General features: G+C 41.2%; 2 protein-coding genes across 2 annotated transcripts in view; one reads left to right on the forward strand and one right to left on the reverse strand.

Moving 5' to 3' along the window:
- Positions 1-11,645, reverse strand: part of Pdilt (protein disulfide isomerase-like, testis expressed) — a 294,014-nt gene that overhangs the window by 94,645 nt on the left and 187,724 nt on the right. The window lies entirely within an intron of this gene.
- Positions 1-11,645, forward strand: part of Acsm2 (acyl-CoA synthetase medium-chain family member 2) — a 38,749-nt gene that overhangs the window by 15,752 nt on the left and 11,352 nt on the right. The window contains 5 exon segments of the mRNA NM_144748.1: positions 413-556; positions 2,522-2,675; positions 6,433-6,512; positions 6,689-6,812; positions 9,296-9,376. Coding sequence (NP_653349.1) covers positions 413-556; positions 2,522-2,675; positions 6,433-6,512; positions 6,689-6,812; positions 9,296-9,376 — 583 coding nt within the window.

Raw genomic sequence — 11,645 nt, forward strand, 5'->3', positions numbered from 1 at the left:
TGCATAAAATGTAAATAAATAATTTTTTTAAAACCACTTGGAAAACTAACTGTGCTCCTGGTATCATTCTGGGGCCCAACAAAACTGAATTAACATTAAGCCTCGGCTACTTAAGCCCTTGCTTTTTTTGTTGTAGAGTTACCTTTCTCGCTAAACTCTCTGAGACAGGTTTTCTTGACCCCTTTTCACATATATGGAAAGTGAGACTCATAGATGTTAAGTAACTTGTACAAACTCACATAGTTAACAAAGTGCTAAGTCGGACTCACTCAGGAATCCATCAGTTTTGTCACTCAAGAGCTTCCCTTTAGAGACGGTCATCTGACTAGAGGGCAACTGAGAGAAGATGAGGCACCGCCTCCAGTGTCCAGTGTCCAGGCTAGATCTGACACATTGACTCTGGTTCCTGTAGGGATGCATCCCCCATTCATCAGTGTGTGGAGACTGTAAGCCAAGAATCAGCTGCCATCTATTTCACTAGCGGGACCAGTGGCCCTCCCAAGATGGCAGAGCACTCCCACTGCAGCCTGGGCCTCAAGGCCAAGATGGATGCTGGGTAAGTCGAGCCTTTTCCTTCGATAGATTCATAACAACTGTTCTGAAGTCAGGTCTGATCTTCCCTGGGGACTTCAAGAAAGACAACAGAGAAGTGGGGCTATAAAAGCAAGGCTTCACATACTGGGAACTCTTCAGTGTGGCATTTCTGTTTTAGACAACTCAAGGTCTCAATACTTCTTCCTTGTGTCAAGCCACACTAGTAGGATGAATGGATAGCAATAGGGTACAAAAGTCCTCTTCCACGGTGCTCTCTACCTTGTATTTGGGGTTGTCTGGCAATTTTCTTTAATGGTACTCAGACTCCAGGACATCTTCTTTTTTGCTGGGAACATATTATTTGGAAATCAATTCATGTGAAAAGGATCATTAGAGGAATGAAATGAATTGTGTTATTGGAGTTTCTAGAACATAGGCCGCACAACAGCACTGATTTCATTCCTAGGCCACTGTGACCTGTGGAGTCGGAAGATACAGTGCCAAGGTCTTCATGAGCTAATGGCTGAAGATCTTTGTGTTCTTTTCCCATAACTCCTTCCTCCAATGATAACTGTATTATTTGAACAGGACATATATTAATATTAAAAAACTTTTTAAAAGAATAAATGTCCTACCAGGGAGTCAACTATATCAGAAGACGAAATTAGTCTAAATTAGGAGTGAGGAGTCATAAAGTCCTTGTCACACAAGCAATAAGACAGTGGTCTCCAGAATCACATTTTAAAAAAGTAGTTTGGTTGCTCACATTTGTAATGCTAAATCTTAGAGGTGGCAATTGGTGGTGTCCTGAGACTTCCAGGCTGCCAAGCTTAGCCTAATTTGTAAATTCCAGGGCAGACAGTGAGAGATACTATCTCAAAATTTAAGATAGAGAGGACCTGAGTACAACACCTGATGTTCATCTCTGGCCTCAACAAACAGACACATATGTACACACAGGAGTGTGTACCCTCCTCATGAGCACACACGTGTGCATAATTGCACACAAAATAAATAACTTAATAGATGAGCTGAAATAAAGTGCAATTTTAAAGGACATGTAATAAATTACTTTTTAAATGAAGACAATACCTTTCACTACCATCATCCCTAATAGGTCCCAATATGCTTAATTTCCTAAAGAGATCAATCATCTTCTGTGTGTGTGTGTGTGTGTGTGTAAATGATTGTGTGTTTTTTCTGTTTATCCTATTACATCTTTGCTTTGACAAGGGGTTGATGCCTCTTATTCTGCCCTGGAGAAAGAAAGGAAACAGATATTTTCAGTACTGCAGCTGTGTTCAGGCAGTACTTGGAGCAAAGAGAACCAAAGGCCTACTCAACAACTCTGATGTTGACAAGATTATCATGTGTTGACCTGAAGGCTGAGGGCCTGGGCTCACTGGGCAAAATGCTTTTACAAGAGTAAGAACCTGGGCTCAGATCTCCAGCACCTGCAGAGTGATGCATGTGGTGATGCATGTCTGTAATTCCAGCACTGGAGGAACATGGCTAGTAGGAACCCCCTAGAGCCCATTGGCCAGCCAGTCTAGCCAATTAGTGAGTCCCAGATTTAGTGAGAGACCCTATCTCAAAGAATAAGGTGGAGAGTGATAGACAAGGACACCCGAACACTCCATACATATGTATCTGCACACTCATATGTACATACATGCATACATGCATGCATACACACACACACACACACACACACACACACACACACAAACGTTTCCTCTGATGTCTTTTGTTACTAAGCATTTTCTAGGTGATTCTGCTTGCCAGCCAGTGTCCTAGTATTGAAACAAATGTGAGAGTGAAAACCAGTTCTCTGCTAAATTGTTTCTTGTAGGGTAACAGTTTGTACAGCACTCCCACACTTTCACACACACTGCATCCCCACATCTAGCCCTTCCCCATCACAGCCCCTCAAGTGCCACAGTGTTGATATACACTCATCTCCCTGTGCCTGCTTTCTGTGTTTCAGCTGGACAGGACTGGGACCTTCTGACACAATGTGGACCATCTCAGACACAGGCTGGATATTAAACATTTTAGGGTCATTTCTGGAACCTTGGGTATTGGGAACGTGCATATTTGTCCATCTTTTGCCAAAGTTTGATCCACAAACTGTTCTAAAGGTAAGAGAGGACCATTTGCATTGGTTGGTCAGAGTAAATTCCAGATTGGCACACTTCAGGTTATTGCAGTTAATTTAAGTTCATAAAAATTCTGCTAAACCCCAGCCACGTGGATGAGCAGTGGACAGCAGGAAGAAAGATGGAAAACAAAGCTCATTGTCTAGGGAGAAAGATGGATGCATACATTGATGAATGACTTGCATTCAGGAGATGGGACTAGTTGGTAGTTCTCCCAAGAAAGAGACACTTCTCTTGATGTCATATCTCAGAAAACGAGATGATAGGTAATACCATCTTCCTCACACATATATGTATATATGTGCATCTGTGTGCATGCGTGCGTGTCTATGCACATGCATGAGTGTGCTTATTCATGTGTGTGTGTGTGTATGTGTGTGTGTGTGTTTCATATTTCCTTATTTATTTGTGGTATAACACAAGACAATGGTTAAAATGTATGGAATGCCACTATTCTAATGTACAATTGGAAAATCATTTATATGAGTCAGACATTGCCTCTGTCAGCTTAGGCTTCTGCATAGAAAGGCCTCAGACTAGGAGGTTCACATAGCCACAGAGCAGAGAGTGGAGAGGAAGAGAAAGGAGGAGGTGAGAACGGAGTCATTCTTTTTATTTTTTTCCATTTTTCCACTGCATATTTTATTTATCCACACCTCAAATATTATCCCCCTTCCCGGGCTCCCCTCCAGAAACCCCCACCCCATTCCCCCATCCCCTTCTCCCTGCCTCCCTGCTCAGGCATTCCCCCACACTGGGACATTAATCCTTCATAGGACCAAGGGTATCTCCTCCCACTGATGTCTGGTTGGTTGATATTGTTGTTCTTTCTATGGGTTGCAAACCCCTTTAGCTCTTTCAGTCCTTTCTCTAACTCCTCCATTGGGGACCCTGTTCTCAGTCCAATGATTGACTGTGAGCATCCACCTCTGTATTTGTCAGTCTCTGGCAAAACCTCTCAGGAGACATCTGTATCAGGCTCCTGACAGCATGCACTGCTTGGCATCCCTAATAGTGATTGGGTTTAGTGACTGCGTGTGGGATGGATCCCCAGGTGTGGCAGTCTCTGGGTGGCTTTTCCTTTAGGCCCTGCTTCACACTTTGTCCCCATATTTCCTCATGTGAGTATTTTTGTTCCCCCTTCTAAGAAGGACAGAAGCATCCACGCTTTTATCTTTCTTCTTCTTGAGCTTCATGTGGTCTATAAATTGTATCTTGGATATTCCAAACTTTTGGGCTAATACCCACTTATCAGTGAGTACATATCATGTGTGTTCTTTTGTGTTTGGGTTACCTCACTCAGGATGACATTTTCTAGTTCCATCCATTTGCCTATAGATTTCATGAAGTCATTGTTTTTGATAGCTGAGGAGTACTCCATTGTGTAAATGTACCATATTTTCTGTATCCATTCCTCTGTTGAAGGGCATCTGGGTTCTTTCCAGCTTCTGGCTATTATAAATAAGGCTGCTATGAACATAGTGGAGCACGTGTCCTTGTTATATACTGGAGCATCTTTTGGGTATATGCCCAGGAGTGGCACAGCTGGGTCCTCAGGTAGTGTTATGTCCAATTTTCTGAGAAGCCCCCAGACTGATTTCCAGAATGGTTGTACCAGTCTGCAATCCCACCAACAATGGAGGAGTGTTCCTCTTTCTCCACATCCTCGCCAGCATCTGCTGTCACCTGAGTTTTTGATCTTAGCTATTCTGAATGGTGTGAGGTGGAATCTCAGGGTTGTTTTGATTTGCATTTCCCTGATGACTAAGGATGTTGAACATTTATTTAGATGCTTCTCAGACATTCCATATTCCTCAGTTGAGAATTCTTTGTTTAGCTCTGTACCGCATTTTTAATAGGATTATTTGATTCTTTGAAGTCTAACTTCCCTAACCTGTAGCTGCATTACAGAGCAATCGTGATAAAAAGTGTATGGTATTGGTACAGAGACAGTCAGGTAGACCAGTGGAATATAATTGAAGACCCAGAAATGAACCCACATACCTATGGTCACTTGATCTTTGACAAAGGCGCTAAACCATCCAGTGGAAAAAAGACAGCATTTTCAACAAATGGTGCTGGTTCAACTGGCAGTCAGCATGTAGAAGAATGCAAATCAATCCATTCTTATTGCTGTGTACAAAGCTCAAGTCCAAGTGGATCAAGGTCCTCCACATAAAACCAGATACAGTGTAACTAATAGAAGAAAAAGTGGGGAAGTATCTCAAACACATGGACACAGGGGAAATTTTCCTGAACAGAACACCAATGGCTTATGCTCTAAGATCAAGAATCAACAAATGGAACCTCATAAAGCTGCAAAGCTTCTGTAAGGCAAAGGACATTGTCAGTAGGACAAAATGGCAACCAACAGATTGGGAAAAGATCTTTACCAATCCTACATCTAATAGAGGGCTAATATATATAAAGAACTCGAAACTCTCATTCTTTTCTTATGGCTACTATTGCTCCATCCAGCATATAAGATGCATGGCTTACATCAGACTCACATGTAACTATCACCAGATAGCAACCTCAAATATTTCCATAGCTGCAGAAGGTGCCCATGCCTACCCTGCCCATGTCCTCACCTCATAAGTTACTAACTCTTTTGACTTCTACCAGCTTAGATTTTACCCTTTCTCTTTTTTTCCTTTTTTTGTGAATTCAGGTATAGGATGTATTTCCCTTTGTGCCTGGTTTCTTTCCCTAAGCCAATTTCTTTGTGAGGTTGATCTATATTTTTTCATATATATGAAGTTTTTTTTAATTGCTCTATAGCATTCCATTCTAAGAATATATCTAGAAATGAACCATCATTTCTTTCCCATCATATTACAGATGGGTGTTTGACTTATGTCCAGTTTGGGGAATTTATATGGGAGGATTAAGAGGAGTGGGGGGTGGGATTCTTTTTCCTATATAGTCTGAAATAGTCATTGAGAAAATCTACATGCCATAGCTGCTTATTACCACATAGTAACAAACAGTAAGTGTGCTTTCATTTTGGTTGCAGAAATATGACACAGCATAGAGTTGTCTGCTACACATGCAGGATCCGACTGTGTGATGCTTGCATGTTCTTTATTGTTTTTTTTTTCCAGATGTTCGCTTAGATCACTGTTCTGTTCTGCACAAAACAAGCATGGTTGGGGAGAGAACATTACATAGCACATGGCAAATACTGAATCCTCCAGTTGTTTACAATCTACTTAGTCTTGCAGGGCTCAGGCCCATAAGCAGGATCACAGTACATACTGCATGAGGTCACTGTGGGAACTTCTTGAGGAAGCATTCTGTTCCATGCCTTTCGGGAATTGTCTTTCACCGCGATTTTTCTAGAAATAGCCTATAATAAACCAGGTCCCAGAAGGATAAGGCACTGAATAAAGGTCACATGATTCATTTGCTGCAGCATCTAGTCTGTTCCCCATGATGGCTGAGGCTCTGGTTGGGTGGAATGGGAGATTATGAGGATGAATCTTAAACTGAGTGGCAAGAGCCAGCCAGGCTTCGACAAAAGTGTTCCGCATGAGTCTTGAACTTTTTTCTATCTGTTCATTCCTCTGTTGGGCCTTGGGAATGTATGAGAATATTGAGACTTTTTACGTGTAAGACAAACACAACAGACAAACAAGGACTTCAGTCGGGATCACTAAAACTCGAGAAGTAGTGACTGACACGGTGAGTTTGGCATTTAGTCTAATGAGCAGTGTCTCAGAGAGCTTTCTCTTTACAGGTGCTTTCCAGCTACCCCATCAATACCCTGCTGGGTGCCCCCCTCATTTACCGGATGTTGCTACAACAGGATCTTTCCAGGTGATGGACCTGTCGGGGACTGGTAGGATCCTCTAGACCCATCCCTGTACCTATTAAGCTGGACATACTTAGCCTATCTAAAGCCAGGAACATCATCACAGCACCCAGAGCTCAGCGCAAGCCTGGGTAGACTTCAGTTCCAATGAAGCTAAAAGTAAATGAACTCTCTTCTTTAGTTACAAGTTCCCACATCTGCATAGCTGCTTCAGTGGAGGAGAGACCCTCCTCCCGGAGACTCTGGAGAGTTGGAAAGCCAAGACAGGACTGGAAATCCGAGAAATCTATGGCCAGACAGAAACGGTATTTGCTCCCCAAGGAACCATGGGCTTTGTGCACCTGCTAGATTCAGATTCTGTTCGATACTGAGGACATTTAGTGAAGTAGGGTATCACTCTTTTAGTTGAGAAATACTTATTGAACAACTACAATGGGAACAAAATGATCATGATCTTGATTTCATGGGGATTGCATTCTGGTGGGGAGGAAGACAGAAAAATCAAATAATAGATGCCATGGTAGGTGATGAAAAAGGTTATGAAAAAAGGCAAAGAGTAGTCAAGAGCAAGAGGTTTAGTGTAGTGAGAATTCTGGAATTTTGGTTTCCTTGGAAGACAGAGAAATATTATAGGAATATGTTTTCATTTTCATCCCAGGTGTGGAGATATGGGGCTGCTTCACAGCAGGTGATTATGATTTGCATCATGCTCTAACAGAGGCATGGTTTTGCAAGTTGCAGATAGTTTCTGCAGTTGTGTGAAATTTGGAATTCTGGGAAATTTCCAGATAGTACATAAATGCAAGGACCCCCATAGGTGGGGTTGGTGGTTGGTGGTCATTCAAGGTATGTGTACGTATGGGGTGTTTGTGGTTTTTTTAGTCATGCTCAAACTAAACAAGAAGAAAGAAATTGGATTCAGAGATCTCTATATCTTTCTCCACCCCTCCTCTCTTCTTTTTCTCCTATCTAGTGATGGAATTGAAACTAGAGAGATAGGGATAAGGATAGGAAAAAGAAGAACCCACAAAATAGCAAAAACCCACCAGAAGAAAAAAAGAAATTAGACTCAGCTCTCTCTCTCTCTCTCTCTCTCTCTCTCTCTCTCTCTCTCCCTCCTCTCTCCTTTCTCACCTATCTAGTGATAGGGGGTGAAACTGGGGGATAAAGGGTAGAAAAAAGAAGGACTCACAAAGTAGAAAAGGTCAGCACAGCTTAGTCTGATCTGTATTACAATAACCTAATACCTGAGGCTAGCCGATTTATGAAGAAAACTAGCTGTTGTGGTTCATAGTTTTGAGGGCTTGAAAGTCTAAGATTGGAGCCACCACTCAGTCCCATCAGAAAAGTAATTCTTCTTACTGACCTAACAGTTCTTTCTTCAACACCATCACCATGGCAACCAAAACCCAGCTATTCACTCTAACAAAATGATCATGGAAGTCTTCTGTGATGGAGTCATGCATTAGCAGAAAACTGACACCCTCATATATGTCAGGCACGGCACTCACCTGCTCAAACAGAGGCAAGGGACAGGGACGAGCCAGTACAATCTTACCATCCCTGACGATACATCTTGGAGTTGATGGGCAGCACATATTTGCACCATCTGTGCTACTCCTCAGAATAGCCTAGAGATTCTGTCCCCCAACTCGACTTGCTTCTTTTCAGAGCATCTCTTATTTTTCTCTCCTCCACTCTGCCCTCTCACCTACCTTCTCTGGCTGATGCCTCCCTTGGTAGTGTCCCCAGCAGGCTGAAGGCAGTGCTGTCACTGGGACGTGAAGCAGTCAGGAAGAGCTGGAAAACATGAGTGAGGACCATAGTACACAGAGAGCACACACAGCAAATGTTGCTGTCTGTCCAGACAAGGGCATGTACAGACGGAGCTTCTCCGTACCACAGCCTCTCTGAGGGCAGGTTTCAGGATTCAGGGAAACTGTCCCTATCATGAATGTAGGCCTCCCGGATTGAAGAGGGTAACTTCATATTTTCAAATAATTACATGACACATAAGAACTGAACATAAAATTTTTCCTCCTTTCCCTCTCCTTCATCCTCCTCCTCCCTTCCCTTTTTATTCATTCTCTTACCACCTCATCCTCTTCCTTCTCCTTTCCCTTCCTTTTCCTCTTCTTCCTTCTTTCTTCTTCCTTTCTTCTTCCTCTCCTCCTCCTCCTCTTCCTCCTCCTCCTCCTCCTCCTCTCTTCTTCTTCTTCTTCTTCTTCTTCTTCTTCTTCTTCTTCTTCTTCTTCTTCTTCTTCTTCTTCTTCTTCTTCTTCTTCTTTCTTCTGCATCTGCATCTGCATCTGCTTCAACTGAGAACCAAGCCAAGGGGCTTTCAAATGTTAAGCAATTATTCTGCCACCAAGTTGTACCCCAAATCTACAGTGTAATATTTCTATATCTATGTGCTACATGTTATGATCACCCAAAGTGTTTATCCTATCCACTTATTCAAACACTTACCATTCCTCTGTGTTGGGAACATTGCTTCTCCAATTTTGAGATGTGTGATCTGTTACTGTTGGTTTTAGTCACTCTAACTCATTCCACCCATTTAGTTGGATTTGTGGAGAGTGGTTGTTTATTTCTTTTCCCTGGGGAGTAACCAGATTGTCCTCTGAACAAAATGTTTGGTGGCAAAAAGAGGGAGCCAGGGTACAGGAATGGAGAAGACAGGGATTCTAGCAACTGAGGGCAGAGGTGAGACCTGCTTCTGAACCTTTCCTTCCCTGACTGTGTGGATCTTCTTGAGGCTTGCTATTCTGTCTGTGTCTCTCCACAGGGAATTACCTGCAGAGTTTCTAGGACAATGAAAGTCAAACCAGGCTACCTGGGAACAGCCATTGTCCCTTATGATGTCCAGGTTTGCTGAGGGTGATGGGGGTGGGTATTAATGCATGGAATTGTACTTGTTAATTATGCTTTTACTGAGTTGAACTGGTATCAGTTATTCCAGCCTAGCTAGGTGAGTGCCACAAATCCCCACTTTCCAACTTAAAACAAAAACAAACAAAGCCATCGCATCTAGATAAAATTCTACCAGTCTTTCAAACAAGAACTATAGCCAAAACTTTTAAAAATACAAACAGAAGGAGTACTTTCACATACCTGGGAAACCATAATAACTGTAACACCCAAACCAGGTAATAAATAGAGCTACAGAGAGATATGGCTGATGAACATAAAGGCAAAATTCATTTAAGAAATATCATCCATAATGATCAAGTTGTCTTTAGATACTCAGGCATGGTTCAAATTACCTAAAATGATAAATATAATAAATCAAAGAACTTGACTTAAAGACAAAGATCACATGATTATCTCAATAATGCACAACAGCCTTTGACAAAATCCAACCCAATTTCATGGTAAAGGTTCTGTAGAGAATAAGACTGGAGGCACAAAACTCAATATAATAAACATTATATATGAGAAAACTATGGCCAAAATCACCCTCAATGAAGAAAAGTTGGAAAAAATTAGATTAAAATCAGGACTGAGACAAGGATATCCACCCTCCCCCATAGAAAGAATCTCTTTTTGTATATGGGTACACTGTAGCTGTCTTCAGACACACCAGAAGACACACCAGAAGGTTGTGAGCTACCATGTGGTTGCTGGGATTTGAACTCAGGACCTCTGGAAGAACAGTCGATGCTCTTAACCACTGTGCCATCTCTTCAGCCCCCGAAAGAATCTCTTATGAATATCATCTGTCAATAAAAAAACACTGATGGTCAATGAGCTGGGGCAGGAAATAGGAGGTGGGACACTGGCAGAGAGAGAGAAGATTCTGGGGAATAGTAAGAGATAAAGAGAGACAAGATGGGAGACAGACCAGCAGGGAGATGCTGAGAAAACTTTAAGGAAGAACAAGGCTAGGACTAAAAGAGAGGTAAGTATCCACATGGTAGACAAAATAGTTAATAGTCAAGTGGGTTAAATAAGTTATAATCTAGTCTGGGGAAAGCCTATAGCCTAGGCATCTAATAATAACTAATTAGTCTCAGAGTCACTACTGATGGGAACTAAAGGGCCAGAAGGAGAAACAGATTTGAAATTGATTTTTACACTTTCCACTCCTTTTCTGTAGAGTACTAGAAGCATAAGCTACAGTAATAAAACAGGAGAATGAAATTAAATAGGAAAAGAAGTCATATTAGCCCTATTTGCAGATGATATGAAATTATATATATATGTGTATGATCCACTAAATTTCAACAACAAACTTCTAGAAATATTCTACATTTCAGTGAAGTGTCAGAATCCAAAAATCAACTTACAAAAATCATTAATTCTTCTGTACACCAACAACAAACATACTGAGAAAGAGATATGAGTATAATCCCATCTTATCTAGGAGTAAACCTAACCAAGGAAGTAAAACTTTTCAGTGAAAACTTTAGATTTCTGAAGAAAGAAATTTAGGAAGACACTAGAAAATAAAATGACTTCCCATAAATAGGAATTGGCATAATTAATATTGTAAAAATTATCAGTCTATGAAAATCATTTTATAGATGTGATACGATATCAATTAAAACCTCCAGGGTTACCATACCAAATTTCAGGCTATATTACAGAGATACAGCAGTGAAAAGCATAGTCCAGCATAAAAGCAGCTATGGAGGTTAATAGTACAGAAGACCCAAACAAATGCATGTAATTGTAGCCAGCTTCACTTTGGCAAAGATAACAAAAAGACACACTGAAGGGAAGACAGTGATCATCAACAAATAGTGCTGGGAAAACTGGATATTCACTAGTATAATGATTAAATCAGTCCCAAGGAATCAAATGGATGTTTTTCCATAGGGGTTGAGAATTGTTCTTTCAAAGTCTATAAAAACATTGTGTTGGAATTTTGATGGAGATTGCATTGAATCTATAGATTGCTTTCGGTAAGATGGCCATTTTCCCTATATTAATCCTACCTATCCACAAGCATGAAAGATCTTTCCATCTTCTGATATCTTCTTTGATTTTTTTCTTCAAGGACTTGAAGTTTTTGTCATACATATCTTTGACTTGCTTGGTTAGAGTTACACCAAGATAGTTTATATTATTCATGACTATTATAAAGGGTGTTGTTTCCCTAACTTCTTTCTCTGCCCATTTATCACTTGTATAAA

This window comes from Rattus norvegicus, chromosome 1 (assembly GCF_036323735.1).
Source record: "Rattus norvegicus strain BN/NHsdMcwi chromosome 1, GRCr8, whole genome shotgun sequence".
NCBI classification, from domain to species: Eukaryota; Metazoa; Chordata; class Mammalia; order Rodentia; family Muridae; genus Rattus; species Rattus norvegicus.